The following is a 22,677-nucleotide window of genomic DNA, read 5'->3' on the forward strand; positions in this document are numbered from 1 at the left end:
ACACGCTCTTTTCACTTGACTCAACGTTTGCAAAGAAATACAGTTGCATGTGTAATCAAATTCCTTGTAGGTATGTGTGAATTATATGATTTAATGCTGGACAAGTGGAAATAAATACAGTTAAAGTAACATTAATTCAAATTCATATAGATACATTTGGGGTTTCCAAGTATTCAAGATAAAAATAAAGCAGATGTGACAATGAAACTGGAGTTGTGGGTAACTTAAATGTTGATTAATGCCATGTAGATGTACTGCCATCTGTTGGCTGAAGTCACACATCACATTTTAGTTTGTAGGCTCTCAATTATCAGATTTTTATCAGATTTTTCAGATCATCACGAAAATATAGGAAAAAATATAGAATATGTATTTCAAAGGAGACTAAAGATCTGAAATTTAAAGGGGCAAGGTTCAAAGTTGTAGCTGAATATTTTTTACGCTGTTGGACGTCTTGAAGCTTTTGGACATCTAAAAAAAAAAAAATAATTCAACTAGAAACAAAAATCTTTCCAATATTTGCCAATAAAAAAAGCATTGAACAATGAATGGCTTTGTAGAAGAGATTTTAAATAGTCATTTAATTCATCTACACAACTAATTAAAGGGTTTTGTGGGTTATTTTCATTAGAAAAATATTACTAAATGTGCAGTTTTGGATTTATTCTTCCCACCAGTCTTGTTGGAACTGTCAACAATACCTACACAAAAAGTCTGTGATGATTATCTTTTAATCTTCTAACTATTAATTTAAAACTTAATTAAGACTTAGCTTTAGGTTAGAGTCCTCCTAGAAGTTAAATATAGGGGAATGGACAGTCCAGTGGACTTGATTTAAGTAGATAAAACTGACTTCATCTGTTATCTTACCTGTACAGCAGCACTTTTGTGTCATGGCTAAATTATTATTACTGACTTCTACAGAAAAGTCTTTCTGACAAAGAAGTCTTTAATACAGTTAAGAGTCACAGACTTTTCTTCCTGAGATCAGAGATAAACTTGAACACTGTATTAGCCCAGTGAAAAAAATATTTATATGACATCAAGGAGGCTGTATAAAATTTCATAAGAGCGTATTTATTTTTGGTTGTATTCTGTTTAATGGTTTTGCAGGATAACTTAAAGGAGGCTAGCATAAAGATACAAGTAGTGGGTCTATACATGAGTCCAGCACTGGCCTTCAAAGCTCATTGAATTAAACAAAAAATTCAGAGAAGTATATGACAGTGATATGGCTTTCATTGTCGAACAAACTTTTAATAAATTGTAAATCATCATTCAAAACACACAGAAGAAGAATGAAATTAAATGAAAGAAGAATGAGGAATAGTGCGGTTTTTTAACTTGAAAATTACTTTTCTAGATGCATTTAATTCAGACTAAGCAGTGTTTTTTTTAAGGGAATAATTAAGGGCTTTAAACACATCCAGCAAACATAATCTGTCTTCATTAACTTTTAAGTTGTCATAAGTTGTCTAAAGCGTCTGCACTCCTTCTCATTTCAAATCTTGGAGCTACAAATACAATACAAGATTCTCTTTCTTTTCCCTCTACGCATCCTGCTGTGCTTCCAGTACAGTAAGTCGTTTATAAAACAGTGTATTGGTTTACAATTAATTTTATTTCTGAGAGAAAAAGAACAATTTTCAGTGTGGAGGAACATCTGAATAAATGCAGTAATGATGTTGATTGTGGGATCGTAATCAGTGACTATCAGTGTGAAGACTGATAATGAGAACTGGGTTTTCTATAAGGTCCGTGTAATTGCCTCCGAGAGTCCATTTTTATAAATGACACTTGTGGCAGTCTTAAACTGCCAATCCCACAATGCACAGCGCCAGCAGCACCAAAGACACTAGGCTTAGATTGGGCGTGATCATAGATGCTTTACCTGAGGAAGAAGAAACAACATGAAACAAGTGGAAAGCAAAAAGAACATAGGATATCTTTAATGAATTCACTTTACTGGGCCTTACCCTGAATCCTAATCTTCCTGACTGGACCATCTCCTCCTTCATAACGACCTCGTACCATCAATTCATAATCTTCAAATTGAGGCATGGGGAAGTCCATAAAGTGCCAGCCAGTGATGTAGACTTTTCCATAGATGTAACCTGTCTTCCTGAACATGACCTTGGTAAACAAGAAACAAACGATTTAAAACATTACTGTTATGGGCATGTATGTAGACATATTTGTAGTTTACAGAGCTACCTGTACTTACCTTGTAGTACAGGGGGAAAGAAATATTGCCAAACCAGTCGTACTCGATGTGATCCCACCACACATACAGCCATTTTCCTGTCCAGCTGATATAGCGCCACATTCTGGGAGCCTCTGGTGGTGCTGTAAAGAAATAATCAATTATGTGTACATGTATGTGGATGCATTATCACACCTTGTATTTTCTGTGTTTATACTGGTCTTACGTGGCCTCTTTGTGAACATCTCACAGTGTTCACCAGGGGGTCCAAGACCGGCTCCATTGAAGGCACGGACCTCAATGAGGTAATGTGAGTCTGGCAGCATGTTTTCAAGTCTGGTCTGATTGGCTGTGCCTGGAACAAATATGCGATTGGCTCCTGGTTCTGGGTCGTCATACTTTCTCCAGTATTTGACCTGTTTAGGAAAACAGATGTTTTTTGTTTTTTTCAGCTTTGACAGTTTGCTGGTTTAATAAAATGGCAAAAATTATATATTTGGTCTAAATATGGTGACTTATTATACTGTACAATAACATTAAGGGAAACATACATTGATGTTTTAGTAGCAAGAATGTTTAAAGGACATGAATTTATGTCATTAGCTTAAGGCAGAACTTGTAACTTAAATCAATTCAATTTATAGATAAGTCGTATTTGCTGATGCTATCACGGTATCCTGAAAGAAATACATGAGACAAGCAATCTCCTTCTCCTGGCTCCCTCAAGCATTTCAAATTGCAAGAATAGGACGAATCCACCATATCTAAGTGAGAACAGTCAGTATATATATTTAAGGTTTCCAGCCCATGTAGGTCACCACCGCCCCTGCAGCTACCGTGGTTACGACCCTGTACATTTGTATCATCCCTGTTTCCAAGCAGTGGCTTTTGATGCAAAACTGAAGCACAGCCGATAGGGAATATGGGGGACTTGCATGTTGTATTCATTCAAATTCTCAAAAACTCTCTGCTTGTTAGTCAAATTCTCTAAAACTCATCCAGTTAGCCAAAATGGTGTTGCATCATTCAGACATCTTCCTTGTTACAGGTCCTTGGTCTAACTATTGGTCATGCTATTTCAGCTTTTTTTAAAATCACTAATTCCCATTGCTTTCATGAGAAGACATCCAAGGCCACGTAGTATATTTTAGTCTTATCTGAGGTGTGCTATAATAGGTTTCTATAATTTCTATTAGCCAAAGAAAGAAAGAAAATCAAGTCTGAGAGGACAAATGTCTAGTATTAAAATGTAACAAATCCATGGATAGGTAAATCTTTTAAAACTGAGGTCGAAAATGTCAGTCCTGTAAGTGAGAAAGTGCAAGTCCTGTCCTCTGTTCTGTACCTGGTATCCCTCTACGTACTGCTGTAGACCTGTTCCAGTGTCGACCACTGGCAGCCACCAAACCAGAGCTTCAGTGGAGGACACCGGCCTGGCATAGACATCTGTTGGAGACTCTGTGGGTACTGGATCAGGGAGAGAAAAAAAAATAGACGAACAAGCTGTACAATATAGTTACACAATTTTTCCTCAGGTGAAATGAAAAGTATAAAGACAAAACATAACCCTTACCATCTCTTGGGTAGTAGATGACTTTGGTGAGGCTGAAGGGTCCGTCTCCTTTCACATTAAAGCATTTAACCTTCACCTGAAACTCTCGCACCTGGAAGTCCTCCTCTGTTGGAATGAAGAAGGTCTCTTTCCGAGCATGTCGTCTTGTCTCAGGATCTGAGATGGTCTCGTACCCCCATTCGTAAGCATCATGAGGCTTAAATGCCACAATGTAGCCAAATTTCTTGCCATAGAAGTACCATGGCTGCACGGGCTAATGGTGGCAAGTAGAAATAGAAATGTTTAAAAAAGGGTTTGCATGAAATTAATGTAAATTGTGAATGAGAGATTAAAAGTGAGACACCTACAGTCCATGTGATTACGATCTCACCATTTCGACCTCCATATCCTTCCACATCAGTTGGGGAAACCACAGGAGCTGGACGGAAAATGGTTTATTATATGCATGTATTTTTTGATAACTTCTGCTAAATGATGGATTGATAGCATAATTCTCTCAGTGTTCTTACGAGCATCCCAAGTTTTTATCTTGAGGGAAGGGATACTGGCCTCTCCAGATCCATACTCATTGGTGGCAATGATCCTGAACTGATACTCCATCCAAGGGTACAAGTCTGTTACCTCTGCTTTCTCCATAGTCCCATCAAGAACAGATGGAGCTTAGTAACACAAATATAATTTCAAATGAATATGATTTTAATTTGACCCATAACTACCAGGATAAATACAAATACTAAAACTTTACAGAACAAACATATATTTCAGAGCCAGTACAAAGACAAGGATACTCTAGTTGGATAAACGTGGCCCCCTGCTGGCAAGGAGTAGTACTCACAGGTGCTTGCAGTCCTCCAGTCATCTTCATTCAGTGCCCAAAAGTGCCTGGTCTGAATGGTGTAGTAGAGAATTGGGCTGTTATGCTCAGCTCCTTTGCTCCACAACAGCTTCACCCAAGTATCCCCAATCTCTTCCACCCGAATCACACCAGGAGGCCCAGGGACACCTGAAGTTTTGTAATGGACAATTTGGTGGAGGAGGTGTAATCATGCAATAAACTATTCTTTATATGGTTGAGAATGAGAGTATAAAGTAAAAGACTAAACAAAAGCTAGGCTTGTTTAACATAACATGGCTGGACTGACCTACAACTTTGAGGTCAGCATAAGCAGTGTCGCTGTCCACCACAGTTTGAGTTGTGCAAGTGTAGCGACCTTCATGCCAAATCTGGACATTTTTTATTCTTAGATCGCCAATTCCATCTTCGCTCTGATAAACGAGAAGCAAAACAAGATAAAATAAATGGGGAAAGATAGAGCTGTAAAGTAATTCATAGAAAATATGATATGGTAACCAATTTTAAAACTGCAATCTTTAGTAAGGCTTGAAAATAGTAAAAAAAAATCCCCCTACCATAACACGTTCATAGTGTTGCCACTCAGAGTCAAAGTCAATGACTCTGAAGTCTATGGCCCAGATGAATGTGATGTCCAGCATGGGGTCAAATGAAGCAGCACACCTGAGAATCACTTCGTCACCAACCTTAACCTCAGTGTCTTCAGGTGCTACTGTGATGCTGGTAGCCTCTGGGAAGAAAACAGCATCATAAGTCAATGCACCCACACCATGATAACCATGTTAAGTTTCTGCTAAATTGAACTGCGATTAGATAAAATACAGAATTTCTATTGACATGATGTATGTCAGTAATGCTTATTGATTAAAAAAAGCTGTGGTTTGTTCCGCCATTAAGCATTGCCATTTGCCATCCATTTGATCATAGAGGAAGTCCTTTCCTGTGAATTATGTAGCTCACACTGCAGTGCAAAGTTGAGCATCTAAAGAGAATAGGTTCATCCAAGACAAAACTTACAAAGATGTGGAACAGAGAGGAACAAAAAAGCAAAATCGTGAATCTGTTCAGAACTTCAGCACCGCTGTTTAGGGCCGTAGCTTTTAAGTTGAGCAAACTACAGTCAGTCTAATCTATGAATTAGCCACACTAAACTAATACATTTTATTTATCTGAAGAACCCTGGTGCTCATACACTCTGTGCTCTGAGAAGATCTAAAGAGTTTAACAAGCTTTTCGTTCATTTTGTAAGAAAAAGGTATGCCACCCCCCCTATAATCCCTCTACACGCACGCATGTACACGCACTGACCTGTGATCGTAAGATATCCTGAGCTGTTGGCCTTTCCTCTGTCATTCTCAGCAAGGCAGGTGTAAACACCCTCATCATTTATGGTGGCATTTCGGATCTCCAGACTTCCATCGAACATGATTGAAATGCTAAAAATTTCCATGATCAGTTGAGCTACATTGCCTGACACAGATGGGTATATACAAGGCTTTCAAGAGCTATAGTTCTTAAAAAAAAAATCTAAAGACTATAAGAAATGATTGAAAACACTAAATAAAAAGCAGTGTCTTATTCAAATCTCATTTTCTGTTGTTATGGGATAAAATTGATTGTGCTGACCGTGAACTGTTGAAGAGGAGCTCTTTGCCCTTCGTCCACGTGAACCGAGGTCTTGGAGCAGCTCTTGGTTTACACTCGATCACCACTCGTCCGTCTTTAGCTCCGAGAAGCTGCTTCTTTATGGGGTTGAGCTCGAATGTTGGAGCACATGCTGGTGGGAGATTGTAAGTGGGACTTAGTCGTGAAGAACTGTTTCACAGAATATTGTAGTGCGTAGAGAGAGCTCACCAATGACTCGCAGCTCAGCGTTAGCGTATTTGATGCCCCAGACATTCTCAGCGATACACTGGTACATCCCAGAGTCATCAAAAGTCAGACTGGAAAACTTGAGCTCTCCTTTTCCATACTATAGAATACACACACAAACACAATTCTAACCAATGAATATGCTAAACGGGATTTTCAACTAATACCTATACACACACAGCTACAGCTCAGTGCGTACCTCAAATCACCCAGTCCCTTTAAATGGAATGACATAATGGGGCTTTTTTTTTTATTACCATATATCCATTTTTATACCAACGGATGAAAGGGAAGGGTTTAGCCAATGCCACACAGCGCATCGTGTGCTCTAAGCCTATGTCCATTTGAGTGTTGTTGATGGTCTCTGCCCACTCTGGTGCAGCTGAAAGTACAAAAAAAGCCATCACTGATGTTGTAAATACAACAGAAAATCTTTGGAAGTGCACATCATTAACCTTACTTACACTCCACATAGAGCCAGTTCTTATGCCAGTCCTTTCCTTTAGTGTTGATGGCTTCACACTCGTATGATCCAACATCTTCATACTGAACATTGTAGAGGTGAAGCACAGCTCCTGATTCACTGATTTCGTGATTTGCTGGGAGGTCTGTTGCATCCACCTTCCTCCATACAATATGTGGGATGGGACTGAACAAATAAAATTACAGTTTGTCATGCTTAGTCCATCATTCTATAGTGAAAAAGATTATTCAACATTCAAGGCAATCTTCCCATGAATGGAGGTCACATCAAGTTCACTCCAAGGTCAGAGAAACTATTTAAAAAAACAAGAGCTACATCTCAGGCTCTACGGGCCTCAGTTAGCATGTTAAATGTTAAAGTTCATGACAGCACAATTAGAAAAAGACTGAATAAGTTAGGTGCATCTGAACAAAACACAAACTTCCAGAACAATGTCGTTTAGACAGATGAGACCAAAGTAGAGATCATAATACACAATGAAAGGCAAACGCAGTATATCAGCAGTTATCCCAGAGTCAAATGTGCCCAACAGTAGAGCTCTGCAAAAGTCAGGTCATGCAACAGAGCAATCGAAGCGGCAATTCTATGACCAGTGAATTAAACATTGTAAAGAAGAGTGGGCCAAAGTAACTCCACAATGATGTGAGAAATTAATCACTGTAAAAGATGAAATTGGGTGACAAACTATTAACTCAAACTACTTAGTTGTTCCACACACTGCTTCTCCATTTTGCTTTAGTTGTGAAATGAATGACATGGTGAAATATCTCATGTTGTTGCTCATCTGAGGTTGCATTTCATTCAGTGCATCAGTTGGCTGATTTTTTTAAAATCACTTTTCCTTTCAAAAGGCCCTCATTGGTGACAGTTTTGAGGGCTTTCTTGCATGTACAGCATATTTCAAATCCCTCCACAACATTTCAATAGAATTAACATATGACTATGCCATTCCACAATCCCCTGTTTTTTCCTTACTGGGTCATTCCTCAGTGGATTCGCACATGTTGTGAAGAACATCACCTCATTGAAGGTCCTGCTTTATGCCATTTAAACTCATACATGGAGTTAACATTCCCTATGTTGATCAAAACTTACTTTCCAAGAGCAAAACACTCCAAAGTAATATTGGAGGCCAGCATAGCAGTGGTGTCTGGGAACTTCACTCTGATGTCCGCAGGATATTTCCTCTCCTCACCTGAGGAAATAAGAATAAAAAATTTGAAAAGGAAAAAGGTTGACATATTTTTAATGTTTAGCTGCAGCAGATGGCTACTCACCATCATCAGGGGGTAAGGGAATGAGAGGGATGTACTTGGAGTAGACACTTTTTCCTAAGATGGGACTAGAAACAAAGCAGGAGTAGTTTCCTGCATCCTGAGCTTCCACTTTGGAGATGTACAGGTTTCCCGTCTTCTGGGAGACAAACCGACGGCGGTCTGTGTGCAGGAAAACTGGGAACTCATTGTAAATCCAACGGTAAGTCACTTCCTCTGAAAAGGAAGAATGAGAAGAGACGTAAACGTTCCAGTTTTTCTGAATATATTTTTGTTTTTGTTCATGGGGTGCTGCTTTGTCAATGTGATAGATGGTTTAATGCTTAATATTAAGCATATGGAAATTACATTTCAAAAGACTGGTGAAGAAAAGAACATCTGTACATACCTGGCCAAGCTTTAGGAGGTACGCACAGCAGAACTGCTCCCTGTCCTTCTTTCACCTGCACTGGTTCTCTCTCCTCGTCAGGAAACTCCTCCAGAACTACATCATAAGAAAAGAAAAAGGAATATTAAATGATGGAACAGCAAACAGAAACATAAAGTAAAAAACTGCCACATTCTTCAGTCATGAATTCACAGAGCACAGCGTAGCTAAACTGTCCATCACATGCTATCCCTCAAAGGAACTAATATAGCAAATAAAAAACGCACACAATAACAGTTAGTACAGGTGTGTAGTACAAGGTCATCAACTGAAAAAGAAAATACACCCTCTGTCGATTCTAAACTTTAGAATATAGTTTAGAATATATTTAATATTGTTTACTGATAAACCTTGTGCTGTTATAGACATGTTCACACTTGCTGATTATCAATTATTCAAATTCATTTGATTAGCAGTACCTGACTGCTACTTATCATCCTAATTCCCTTGGAAACAGGATGTCTTCAGTATGTCACCCAATGCTTCTGCATTTTGACTTTGGCTGTTTCTATTTAATTAATAGTGATATAGTGTAATATTTTATATGTTGTTTATCTATTTACTTCATTTTAAAACCATGTAAGCACCAGATTATATTTTTTATTCACCTGATTCATAAAAGTTTTGAAAGAGTACATACTTTCTTTCTCTCACAAGTGTACATCCATCTTTTATACAGTCAATGACATGCTCACATCCAAACTTGAGCCTGGCCTCTTTGCTGATGACGGTGCCATAGATATTCTTGGCCACACAGATGTAAGTCCCAGCGTGTTTCTTCTGGATAGGATTAGTGATAACCAAGTTTCCGCCTACCAAACTGTAGTGCTCATCTGGCTGCTCCATCAGCTTGATTTCCCAGATACCACGGCGCCATCTGTGACATAAATGCAGTTAGTGTGATTTGCAAACAAGACATCCTCTATTGATACAATATGTTCTGACATGCAGGATTATTTTCCAAACCTGTATGAAGCTGGTGGGTTTGCACGTGCCCTGCAGTTCATGGAGATTCTCTTATCAGGTGAGTCTTCAGTGTAGACGACATCCACAGGCTCTTCTTCAAATATCGGGCCATAACCAGTGGCATCCTCTGAAAATTTTGAGCAATAGTTAGTTAGCTCGTGTACTAAAATCAAACTTCAAGTGCCCTCTTTCTTTTCAAAGAAACTGAACTCACCTCCAAAAATTCTGGGCTCACCGAACAAGACCGCCACTAGAAGAGAAGACATATTTTCATGTAAGCTTTCATGTATTGGGTTTCCACTGACCAGAAGCATAAAAAGTATCTTACTATCACTTTGAGAGAGCATGCAGTTTGATCTTACCTGTGAGGGAGACAGAGGAGGAGATGGCCAGCAGCAATAAAGCAGTGGAAGCCATGACAGTCAGCAGACTGATTCACTGCAGCCACGTGAGTTGGATGGATTGACAGAGGGACACAGACTGGGAATTGATGGACAGGGCATGAACTGGAGAGGGCTGAAAAAAGACAAAAAGAGAAAAAGAAAGGGTTCATGCTCATTGTGATCTATTGATTTAGTTTATCACCAGATTAAAATTATTTACATTTGTCATGGTCAACATTTCCATCATCACACGTGTGATTCCAGACATGTTTCACCTGACAGCCGACGACTGCAGTATGCATTTGATTTGACATTCCACACCAGAAACAGCTAGTGCTGAACTAGCTGGAGTTCTTCCTGTGCATGTAAATCATTTAGGGTAACACAGGGTAGGGTAACACAGATACAGAGGCACACACATCTGTACTGCCATTCAAACACCAAATCCCCAGAGCTCAATGTGCACAAAACACACAGCAGCTCGGCAATATATGTCTCCTGCTGTGTTGGCACACATGATCACATGTAATCTCTGCAGGATGGGATAGCAATTCTGCTGTGTGCGACTGAAGTAGGGTAAATCCAAACTATCCTGGATGCAATGGGGAAAACAGAGGGGAAGAGTCAGACAGTAGGCTTGAGTGAAAGATTGGCCAGAAACAAGGACATCTATAGCATAAAGACAAGTGGGGGAGAGTGGACTACAAAAGTCCAGCTGGAGAACAGAATACAAATCCTTCAACTGAAACAGTTATCTTGAGTGCAATGGGGGATTTGTTCAATCAGCATTCAGTCCCAAGTCAAATGACTCTGCAGTAGACAGGTTTTAAGGGCTTCAACTCCGCCCAGCATCAGCAGGAATATATGGGCTTAAATTAGTCTCAAAAATAACTGCAAATGCACACAAGCTGATTGACAAATGTGCCTCGAGTTGCACAAGTTTTGCTGTCCACAAAAACAAATTTCGTATTTGTAACTTGTGCGTTGCTGGTGTATTTGTTAATATATAATTTTCCATTTGCAAAATTTAAAATTCTGTTTGTGATTCGTGACTCAGCATTTGTGGATCACCAATTATACGATCGTATTTTTGAGACATTCTTTCCGCATATCCGCACAGACCCACAAACAAATAGCTCGTGATTCACAAAGCTCCATCCAGCAGATGGCGCTGTTGTTCACTGATGTATCTATGACTCGGCTTAAGAAGACAGGAAAGAAGATTGTTAACAGTAACCATAGTAACGACATGGACGTCAGTTGGATTGGTATGTATGTGATAACATTTATGGATGGTGTTTGTTGCTAGTCTGTAGTTTTAAAGTTTTAGTTTTATTTCAGCCACCTTTGTGTTGTTTTCAGTCAATCAGCCAAAGAGGTGCAACTTACCTCTGCAGATCAGAGAGATGGGGCCAAAAGAAGGAACTAGGACTAGGATACAGAAGTTGTGGTCATTTGTGTGTGGTCACCCAAATGGTTTCCATTCTCTTTGTTTAAAGCCTGTTTGATCGCCTCTCATGGGGCACCTTAACCCTGAGGAACAGGAGGAAAAGGCCGAGTCAGCTAAGGAGAGGAATTGGGATTTGGAATAAATAAAGTCTCTCAGACTCAGATGCATTTTGTGTCTTGTATGAATGTAACAATGAACATCCTTCTGTCACGTGGCTTATTCACATCTTATACCGAAACATGGCCATGTTTTAACTACTATTCCGATTAAACAAATGTCTTCGGGGAAGCGAGCTGTTCTTTTGGATCTGAGCGTATCAGGAGTGTGGGACACGAGCTGAGGCAGGAAAACTAGATTAAAGATTCATCAAGTCTTCTAAATGATAACTCCAGATAAAAACGAAACAACCAACATCAAATCTGTGGAGTGGGAATATCTTATATACAAAAAAAAATTCTTAAGAAAAGTAAAAAGGCGCATACAATTATTTCGGAGGCTTTCATTTTTATGTCCTCACCGGAAGTGATATCTAATTACGTAACTGCTAGCTTGACAACCTCTTTGTATCTCTCTATACTTCCCTCTGGTGGTCATGAGCTGTAACTACACCCTTAAAGTCAGTTTGAACATTGGAATGTGGGAGATCTTTATAAAATTAGGTTTTATGATGGAAGAGAGCAGTCATATTAATATTTTAACAACACTGCCAAATTTAGATAGATCAGAGCATGGGCTTTCTGTCAAAGAGGGAACAGAGTGTACTACAATGAAAAGATAGAAAGTAGGACCAGTTTCAAAGCTGCACAATAACTGATAAAAACCTTTAAAGATTAAACTTCTCGTTAAGATTGTTGTACTTTGTCAGTTTGAATGATTTACTGAGAGCATTGTTGTCCCGTTGTGTCTGAAATGGAGTGAAATCTGTTACAAAGTAAAGTTACTTTGTTAATATTATGAAGGCAACCAGTCTACAGATTCAGTCTTTCTGACCCCTAGTGGCCATAAATTGTAGCAACATAAAAGGTAAAGCTAGAGATGTTATAAATGACTGACACTTCAGGTGGTACCTTTCAGAATAAAAAAATGTTAACCCTTATGTTAAAATATAAGTTTTTCTACCTGAAACTCAATGGCCTTGGCTTATTTTGTGTGATAAACACGTATAAACAACAAAAAAATAGTTTTGAGCACACATGCTACTATAGCCCACACATTTACATACTTCATATGTTCTTCAGGGTCAGTTTGACCCGCATACACAGAGACACACAGAAACATGCCCACACAGACAGGGGGGGATAAAAGAGATAAATACCTCTAAATCAGAGTACAGTCTTTCACCATCAGTGTGACCAAAAAATGTAGCTCCCAGAGGCCTTTGGAACTCATATCTGAAGAGAGTCAGGCACATAGCCATGTGGAAGAGGAAGGTCTCCGAATATGAGGATAATTTAGATGCCAATTCAGAGTATTCTGATTCTGAAAGTGATTTTGAAAATGGCCTTCATTCGGAATATGCACCACTATGAGTACCACAGGTGGCCGCTGGAGCAGCCCAAGAGCCAGTCAGCCAGTCATTGGAAACGCCTCACAGACATATTTGTCTAAGAATGGACAAATTGAATGGTCTTCATCCCCAGTGAGAGAGCCCCATATGAATCAGTTCCCGTTAGTTTTGGTACATTTGGTCTCCAGACCTGCCTGTGCTCATATTAACTCTACAAATGTTGTACTGGTATTAAACTCACTGTTGTTTCTGTTTTGTTCTCTGATGTTTGCATCAAATAAGTGTCATTTAACTGAAGTTCAACGACAGACACAGGATTTAAGAAAGAGTGTTTGCTCAGGCTGTTGGAGCTGCCAGCTGTTTGAAGATTTGGTCTCGAAGCTCGTGACTGAAACATTTTCATGCTTAAGTCTGAAAGTGAATCATGAACTCTCACACCAGATAGTTCAGGATGTTAGAAAGAAACTTGGTATTGCAGAGTTTTTGGGTTCAAGTCTTCACAAGGTGCAGATATTTTAGGAAAGGCAGAGTCGTCATGACTGAGAGCCCACCTGTAATTTTGTCAAAGCCACCAAGAATGAAAAAAAGAGTGAAATGCTCTAAGAAAGAAGTCTACTTGTTTGCTTCAACAGCTCAGGCTGTCAGCAGAAGGCTTTAAGTCTGAAAGGGATTTTCTGAAGCTTGCTCCATGTGCTCAAGAAGCATCTCAGGTGTGTGGTCATGTAGCACAAGCTGTTGGAGATCAGTTTGGGAAGTTTCAGTGACCAAGTTCAAGTCTTTACCAGGTTCCATTTTTTAAGGCAAAAACTAAAAACTAAAAATAAAAGAGACAAAAACTTCAAGAAGGCCCAAACCTCTGTCAGGAAGAACAGCTCTGGCTGTTAGATGTCTCCTTGGGAAGGCAGAGGGGCTGAGTTCAAGCCTTTTCCTTCAAATTTTGAAACCAACAAGTCAGAGCATTAATTTGGATACAGAGCAGGAGACAGAACAGTCCCAACCCAATACCAAGCAGCTGAACAAACCAAAGACAGTCGATGAGCAAAGCTGCTTCACATGACTAAAAGATAGTGTCCGTGATCATCAGTCTCAGGTAAAAAGTACCAAGAAAGTAGCACAATCAAGCAGAGTCATAACTCAGAGGCTCAATAAACTGCTTTGGGACTCTGAGCTCATATGTTCAAATGCTGTGAGTGCTGCTTAAAGAGTTAAAATGTCTTCAGGTTTTAGAGGTCAAAGTAAAGAGTGAAACAGCTTTAAGTTAGAAAGCTTGAGTCTCTGATTTAATGGCTCAAACTGTTACTGAGCAGCTTTTAGTTTGTGAAGATGAGGGATCAAAGCTCTTAAAAGAATAAACTCTGCAGTTCAGCATCCGAACGGAAGAATGGAAGCAGCTCAGAAAGGAGGCTGAAGGTGTGATTTGGTGGTTCAGGCAGATACAGAACAGCCTGTGGAAGCAGAGGGCGGGGGTTCAACTCCTGTGGATGCTGATGGCTTTTATAAAAAGAAGGGCAGGTTGTTCAGCTCAGAGTCGGCTGGGGTTTTTTAAGCCAAAAGACAAACTTTAGAATTCAACCTTTCAGTGTATAGTTGAAAAGCTCAGGCTGTTAGATGAAATCTTGAGCCGCTGAGAATGTGGAAATTATGATGACAGACATTTTAAAGATCAACAAAGATCCTCACAAAGAGTAGCTCAGGATGATGGGATCCTGCTTGGGGTTGGACTTATCATGGGTTCAATTCGCTCAGATGGTCTCTGCACTAACAGGTTTCATTCTTTAAGGAATCTATTCACAATTTAGTTCAGAATTAGAATTAAAGTAAGGTTTGTGTAAAAGTGTTAAAACAGTGGGCAGATAGCTCAGACTGATAAAACAGGGAGGTGGTATTTGGGAGAGTTGAGAATCAAAGCCCACAGCTGCAGAAGCACCTGGTGTGGGTTTTGAGACTGAATGAATTTTACAGTCTGACACCCAGGATGAAGACTTAAAAGACCTCCCAGAACATCTCCGAAAGCCTAGAGGACTTGGTGGCGTGTTGGTAGTTGTTAGACACTGTAAACTGCTTGTGGTGGAAGACACTGGTTCGAGAGCATAGACTAGAAAAGAAGAAGACCATAATATGAGCAGAGAATAGAGCAGAAGAAGAGGATAGCATAGACCAGAATAGGAGAAGAACAAAGAGAAAAAGAGCAGAGTATAGAAAAGAAGAGTAAAGAGTGTAGAGAGCATAGACTAGAAAAAAGAAGAGCAGAGAGAGAAGAACACCATAGACTAGAAAAAAGAAGAGCAGTGAGAGAGAAGAACAGCACAGACTAGAAAAAAAGAAGAACAGTGAGAGAGAAGAAGAGCATAGACTAGAAAAAAGAAGAGCAGTGAGAGAGAAGAAGAGTGTACACCAGGAAAGAAGAAGACAATAGACTAAAAAAGAAGACCATAGGAAGAAAATAGAACAGAGCAGAGGGAGGAGAGAATGGAAAGGGTGAATGATGAGATGAATGGAAGGGGGCCAATGGGCCCCCAAGATTCCCAGAGGTAGGAGTAGGGGGTTATGGAGCAGAGCACCATCCTATACTCTTATTTTAATCTGAAACCATGCAAGATAGTATAACTATCATATAAGTATGCTACTCTCATAACCCCCTACTTCTACCTCTGGGCATCTCGGGGGCCCATCTGCCCCCTTCCATTCATCTCCTCATTCACACTTTCTATTCTCTCCTCTTCTTCCTATGGTCTTCTTTTTTAGTCTATTGTCTTCTTCTTTCCTGGTATACACTCTTCTTCTCTCTCACTGCTCTTCTTTTTTCTAGTCTATGCTCTTCTTCTCTCTCTTTGCTCTTCTTTCTCATATGTGCGCTTCTTCTCTCTCTGCTCTTCTTTTTTCTAGTCTGTGCGCTTCTTCTCTCTCTGCTCTTCTTTTTTCTAGTCTATGCTGTTCTTCTCTCTCTGCTCTTCTTTTTTCTAGTCTATGGTGTTCTTCTCTCTTTGCTCTTCTTTTTTCTAGTCTATGCTCTCTACACTCTTTACTCTTCTTTTCTCATCTATACTTTGCTGTTTTTGTCTTTGTTCTTCTTCTATTCTGGTCTATGCTGTCCTCTTCTTCTGCTCTATTCTCTGCTCATATTATGGTCTTCTTCTTTTCTAGTCTATGCTCTCGAACCAGTGTCTTCCACCACAAGCAGTTTACAGTGTCTAACAACTACCAACACGCCACCAAGTCCTCTAGGCTTTCGGAGATGTTCTGGGAGGTCTTTTAAGTCTTCATCCTGGGTGTCAGACTGTAAAATTCATTCAGTCTCAAAACCCACACCAGGTGCCTCTGCAGCTGTGGCCTTTGATTCTCAACTCTCCCAAATACCAACTCACTGTTTTATCAGTCTGAGCTATATGCCCACTGTTTTAACACTTTTACACAAACCTTACTTTAATTCTAATTCTGAACTAAATTATGAATAGATTCCTTAAAGAATGAAACCTGTTAGTGCAGAGACCATCTGAGGGAATTGAACCCATGATAAGTCCAACCCCAAGCAGGATCCCATCATCCTGAGCTACTCTTTGTGAGGATCTTTGTTGATCTTTAAAATGTCTGTCATCATAATTTCCACATTCTCAGCGGCTCAAAGATTTCATCTAACTGAGCTTTTCAACTATACATTGAAAGGTTGAATTCTAAAGTTTGTCTTTTGTCTTTTTTTTATTTAGTTTTGGCCTTCAAAAATGGAACCTGGTAAAGACTTGAACTTGGTCCCTGAAACTTCCCAAACTGATCTCCAACAGCTTGTGCTACATGACCACACACCTGAGATGCTTCTTGAGTACACGGAGCAACCTTCAGAAAATCCCTTTCAGACTTAAAGCCTTCTGCTGATAGCCTGAGCTGTTGAAGCAAACAAGTAGACTTCTTTCTTAGAGCATTTCACTCTTTCTTTCATTCTTGGTGGCTTTGACAAAATTACAGGTGGGCTCTCAGTCATGACGACTCTGCTTTTCCTAAAATATCTGCACCTTGTGAAGATTTGAATCTGAAAACTTTGCAATACCAAGTTTCTTTCTAGCTTCCTGAACTATCTGGTATGAGAGGATTTCACTATTTGAGAGTTAAGCATGAAAATGTTTCAGTCTTGAGCTTCAACACCAAATCTTCAGCTGACAGCTCCAACAGCCTGAGCAAACACTCTTTCTTAAATCCTGTGTCTGTCGTTGAACTTCAGTTAAATGACACTTATTTGTTGCAAACATCAGAGAACAAAACAGAAACAACCGTGAGTTTAATACCAGTACATTTGTAAAGTTTATATGAGCAAAGGCAGGTCTGCATACCAAATGTAGAAAAACTAACAGGAACTGATTCATATGAAACCTCAGCAGCTCCTCTTGAGATGGACCAAACTCATCACTCGTGAATCTGTCATATGCTCAGATCCGGGAAGGTCAGCTCGCCTTCAGACATTTTTTAATCGAACAGTTAAGTTCATGGACACCATCTAAGCAGTATTCATTTACATCCAGTCACTCGTAAGTAAAATAAGTCTCCGCTCTGTTATCAGATCAAATAGCTTCATATGACGTCTGTTAATAGCATTTTATTTTGAAAGGTACCACCATAAGTGTCGGTCATATATAATATAATATCTGGTAGCCTTCATAATATTAACAGAATTACTTTGTAACAGATTTCAATCCATTTCAGACACAACGGGACAACAATGCTTTCAGAAAATCATTCAAACTGACAAAGTACAACAATATTTACAAGAAGTTTCATCCTTAAAGGTTTCTTTCTTTCTATCTATCTATCTATCTTGTAAGCTGTGGTGAAACTCTAGCATTCATAATCTTAACTAAATATGACAGTATTGTTAAAATATTAATATGACTGCTCTCTTCCATCATAAAACCTATTTTTATAAAGATTTCCCACATTTCAATGTTCATACTGACTTTGAGTGTGTAGTTACAGCTTACGGCCACCAGAGGGAAGTATAGAGAGATACAAAGAGGTTGTCAAGCTAGCAGCTACGCCATTAGATATCACTTCCGGTGAAGACAAAAAAAAAGCCTCCGGAATGATTGTAAGCGCTTTTTTTATCCTATATTTATGTATATAATTACGTACTTTTCTTAAGAAATGTACTATTTTTTGTATATAAGATATTCCCAGTTCATATATTTGATGTTGGTTGTTTTGGTTTTGCTTGGAGTTATGATTTAGAAGACATGAATCATGAATCTAGTTTTCCTTTTCCTGCCTCAGCTCATGCCCCACACTCCTGATACGATCAGATCTACAAGAGCTTCCCCGAAGACATTTGTTTAATCTGACAGTTCAGCTCATGGACAATATCTAAGCATTTACTGTTGGGTCTCTGAGAGAAACGTGATGTTGATGCACACTCAGCCACCCCAGCAGCAGATCATCTGTCTGTCATGAAGGTGACGTCACTAAACTGAAGAAACGGATAAAAAGGAAAAAATAAAAACCAGGGAAAAGTAGTTAAAACATGGCCTTGTTTCGGTAGAAGATGTGAATAAGCCCAGTGACAGAAGGATGTTCATTGTTACATTCATACAAGACACAAAATGCATCTGATTCTGAGAGACTTTATTTATTCCAAATCCCAATTCCTCTCCTTAGCTGACTCGGCCTTTTCCTCCTGTTCCTCAGGGTTAAGGTGCCCCCTGAGAGGCGACCAAACAGGCTTTAAACAAAGAGAATGGAAACCATTTGGGTGACCACACACAAAATGACCACAACTTCTGTATCCTAGTCCTAGTTCCTTCTTTTGGCCCCATCTCTCTGATCTGCAGAGGTAAGTTGCACCTCTTTGGCTGATTGACTGAAAACAACACAAAGGTGGCTGAAATAAAACTAAAACTTTAAAACTACAGACTAGCAACAAACACCATCCATAAACGTTATCACATACATACCAATCCAATTGACGTCCATGTCGTTACTATGGTTACTGCTAATCAACGATCTTCTTTCGCCGAGTCATAGATACATCAGTGAACAACAGCGCCATCTGCTGGATGGAGCTTTGTGAATCACGAGCTATTTGTTAGTGGATCTGTGCGGATAAGCGGAAAGAATGTCTCAAAAATACGAATGTGTGATTGGTGATCCACAAATGCTGAATCACGAATCACAAACAGAATTTTCAGTTTTGCAAATGGAAAATTATATATTTACAAATACACATATATTTGTAAAAACCAACACACAAGTTACAAATAGGAAATTTGTATTTGTGGACAGCAAAACATGTGTGCAACTAAAGGCATATTTCTAGATCACCTTCTGTGTATTTGCAGTTATTTTTGAGACAAATTTAAACCAATAGGAACACAAAACCCAGCTGTAACCTAATCATTCTCTGGGTCAACAAAAATGGACACAGCACACATTTTCTTTACAGAAACACGTTGACAGACCATAATATCTCACAGAGAGGTTCTGAAACTGACTGCTACAGTATAAGGACAAAAAGGGATGAGGTTGATCAAATTATCATTATATTTTTTAAACCTGTTCACATGACAGCTGACATGCTGTGTGCAGCTGAGATCCGCTGTCTTGCCAAAAGTCGTAACTGGCCTGATTATTCAAGGGCCCCGATTATCAGAGGCACAGCCTGCAGGAAACAGAAATGTCATTTCCAAAGTTGTTGTTGAAGTAAAACACCTGTTCCCTGGGAGTGGAAGTTGTTTGTTCATACTAAATCAACACTGCATCCTGTAAAATACTGCACCTGCAAGCCCCACTGGGGAAACATGACTCCTATGAGTGTTTCCACATCAGAACAGCCGTCACTCTCAATTCTATCGCTTAAGAAACAACAAAAGTTCTCTAAAGAAGGAAGTGAGGTGTATAAAGCAGCTAAATGCAATGCCTTCAACCATGGGCCTTTGTGTGATGTGGGATTGAGACCAACAGTGTTCCATGGCAACACTTTTATATAACACTTGTCACTTCCTAGTTGGGTTTAGGCAATAAGATTATGTGGTGAGGGTTAGAAAGCAAGTCGTCTTGTTTAAACCTAAAAGGTATAACAAAACAACGGATAAAAGTGCTGTTGAATGATCTAATCTCAACATTAATTTTGGACTGTTGCAGCAGACACACAGCTTCTTCAGCTATACACACTAATCATATTGATACAGGTTTATTCATTTGATTAATAACACATCATAAATCTATAAAATTGTTCTAAACCAACAGCTTAAAGCTCAGGATAGAAATGATAATCTTCCTACGATGTCGCGGTCAGTGATCAGAGAGCATATATTAAATGGGAATCAGTAAAACATTTATCTTCCCAGAAAGGTTTTGACAGATTAAAAAGAATGCATTTTGAGTGTTTCTTTTCCTTCAGTGTGTTGAAAAACCTGAACAACAGAACAGAACAGAACAGTTGGATAGATTCTGGTACAGTTCTTAGTATTTCTTTATATTAATTTTAGGTCAAACTTGAAATAACTGATGAAATTACATCTTAAATATTCAAATAATTTTCCAATTTGTATCAGTCTTAAAATGCCTCATTTGTAGTCCAACCTTGTTTCCCCCTCACATGTCCACATTACTGTGTAAAACATGCTAGTACTATGATAAGAGCCCATATCATAGTACTAGCATGATATGGGCTCCTTACAATACACAGATAGAGGGCAAAATGCACATGAATATCATCTCACAAAGAGCTGAATTCCAAAGAAAATAAACTCTTTGGTTCACTGACTAACACCTGGAAGTGGCTCGCAGGCATAGAAATCTTGCACAGTCATTCTGAGAGTAAAAAAGAAAAAAGGCAGGCGAATACAAAACAAGTCGAAGGAGGAAAAAAAACAGCCAGATGGCCAATTCTGTCTCAACCAACCAGACAGAGGAACAGAAAACAAGATTAGAGGCACCCACCCAATGCACTGTAGAGCTCATCCAGATGCAGAGACTGCAGCAATGACTCCTCATGGGCAATCCTGATGACTCAACAATAACATCACTACAGTACGCAGCAGCTCGCTGCATATGATGTGATACTGCAGAGCAATATGTCTCCTGCACATCTTTGAGATGGAGCTAAATCAGGAAAAAAGCCCAAATCTTCTCTGATCAGATCCTCAAACTGATATCATTCCATCACAGGTCAAACTGAAATAATGCAAATATATTACACAAAATTTCATCACACATTTGTAGATAGCTTAAAAGATTATAGATGCAGCAATCTGTGGTGTTCTGATCAATTAATCTAAAGTTGTTTTCATGCGTTTCCCTGGCAATAATCCGGTCACAGATCCTCTTTGGACAGCCTAGCGAAATTTAGGTCAGCACATTTATTAAGGCTGGTGTCTCGGTGACTGGCCGAATAAGCATGTTTACTGTGGTTTTGTGGCTTCAAGAAATCACAAAAAGCAGAGTTTGAAATCAAAATAAGGACTGATAAACAACGTAAGCTTTTAATTTAATTGTTTTGATGTTGAATTTACTAGGTTACTCCTGGAATTCTACATGGATCCCAAAGAGTTTTGATATTGTGCCCAATGTTGAAGGTTTGAATCACTTTCCTCTGATCAACTTGCTGCAAATCCATGTGGCAAATGCTTTTCACAGCTGTGGGGACTAACATGTTCCTGGACTCTCGTCCATTTTGCAATCTTTTGTTACAGTCCAGGAGATGATTGAAGGAGTCGAGGCTGACAATAATGCAAAGTGATGGAGCACATTTCTTTCCTTTTTTTTTCTTACATCGGTTTTGCAAATATCCTAAAATTGTGCATTAGAACATACCAAACCGTTTTCGACCATTCAGAGGATATTCAGAGGATATGCAGTAGATAACTTTGTCATAATACTAAATTTGCCAGGTAAGCCTTGATCACATGTCATGTTGCATGCAGCAACTCCCTGCGCCCTTGACGCATACAGTATCTGACTCTTTCACCTTGCCGTCTCCTCCTTGCACCGACTTTCCTTCTTTTCTTTCTTTCTTTCTTTTTTTTTTTTTAGGTGAGTCTTCAACTGTCTGTGGCTCAAACTACAGCGGCTAAAGCAGGCTTTCCCCAGACAACACCGGCTCTGCAACTGGTTCTAGTGGCTTCGCAGCCCCCTTACATCACTTCATCAGAATGACGACTGAGCGGCACCGGTAATTCACTGCTCTGCATTGCGGTACTTCCAGTGCCGGTCCACTTCTGTACCACAGCACGCAACAAAAATCCCAGATTTACCATCGCAAATCGGGCGTTCACGCACCCACTTTCGTATGGGGTCGTTCTTACCTTTGAGACGGGATGGGAAAATGTTCAGTACACCGTCTTCGAGGCACACCTGGACCCGAACCGCATATCCCCCTCACAGCCCACCCGCCGGAGCGTCCCGTTCGAGATGAACTTTTCTATTGGTTGAGAAGGATTGAGTGGCACGCGAGGTCAGCAGTGAGGATGAAGCAGCGATTGGTCCATGAAGGAGGGACGGTGAGAAGGATGCGGCATCCTGCTGCTGCGCATCTGAGGCAAGGGAGGCAAAGGCTTACGGAAAAGGAATTTGGAGAAGATCAATGACAACAGATCAGAACGCTGATTTCTATCAAGAATAATTCTGCATCAATGTAATAGCCTAGTTTAATATTATACAAATAACAAGTATACAATCACGTAGACTAACTCAATGACAATCAAGA

At 39.5% G+C, this 22,677-nt stretch overlaps 2 protein-coding genes across 2 annotated transcripts in view; one reads left to right on the forward strand and one right to left on the reverse strand.

Annotated features, from left to right (window-relative positions):
- gxylt1b (glucoside xylosyltransferase 1b) overlaps window positions 1–22,677 on the forward strand; it is a 366,738-nt gene that overhangs the window by 102,988 nt on the left and 241,073 nt on the right. The window lies entirely within an intron of this gene.
- cntn1b (contactin 1b) lies at window positions 1,011–22,409 on the reverse strand. Its single transcript, XM_072377677.1, has 24 exons — window positions 22,277–22,409; window positions 10,015–10,168; window positions 9,867–9,902; window positions 9,653–9,779; window positions 9,382–9,563; window positions 8,648–8,743; window positions 8,263–8,475; window positions 8,081–8,180; window positions 6,966–7,150; window positions 6,759–6,883; window positions 6,484–6,601; window positions 6,256–6,406; window positions 5,938–6,065; window positions 5,187–5,359; window positions 4,919–5,042; window positions 4,612–4,779; window positions 4,286–4,435; window positions 4,124–4,194; window positions 3,777–4,029; window positions 3,549–3,670; window positions 2,430–2,619; window positions 2,225–2,346; window positions 1,977–2,133; window positions 1,011–1,891 (listed from the first exon to the last, which is right to left on the reverse strand). The coding sequence occupies exons 2-24, from the start codon at window positions 10,067–10,069 to the stop codon at window positions 1,809–1,811; spliced, it is 3,129 nt and encodes a 1,042-aa protein (XP_072233778.1). The 5' UTR covers window positions 10,070–10,168; window positions 22,277–22,409; the 3' UTR covers window positions 1,011–1,808.

The sequence above is a fragment of the Leuresthes tenuis genome, unplaced genomic scaffold (assembly GCF_036924035.1).
Source record: "Leuresthes tenuis unplaced genomic scaffold, fLeuTen1.0.hap1 SCAF_23, whole genome shotgun sequence".
NCBI classification, from domain to species: domain Eukaryota; kingdom Metazoa; phylum Chordata; class Actinopteri; order Atheriniformes; family Atherinopsidae; genus Leuresthes; species Leuresthes tenuis.

What these genes read in the sequence shown, in the direction of transcription:
- cntn1b (XM_072377677.1), bottom strand. Translation starts at nt 10,069, where the DNA reads ATGGCTTCCACTGCTTTATTGCTGCTGGCCATCTCCTCCTCTGTCTCC. An exon ending in TGCTGACCTCAAAGTTGTAG is followed by an intron (nt 4,780 to 4,918) that starts GTCAGTCCAGCC and finishes ACAAAACTTCAG; the next exon opens with GTGTCCCTGGGCCTCCTGGT. An exon ending in GATGTTCACAAAGAGGCCAC is followed by an intron (nt 2,347 to 2,429) that starts GTAAGACCAGTA and finishes ATTTCTTTACAG; the next exon opens with CACCACCAGAGGCTCCCAGA.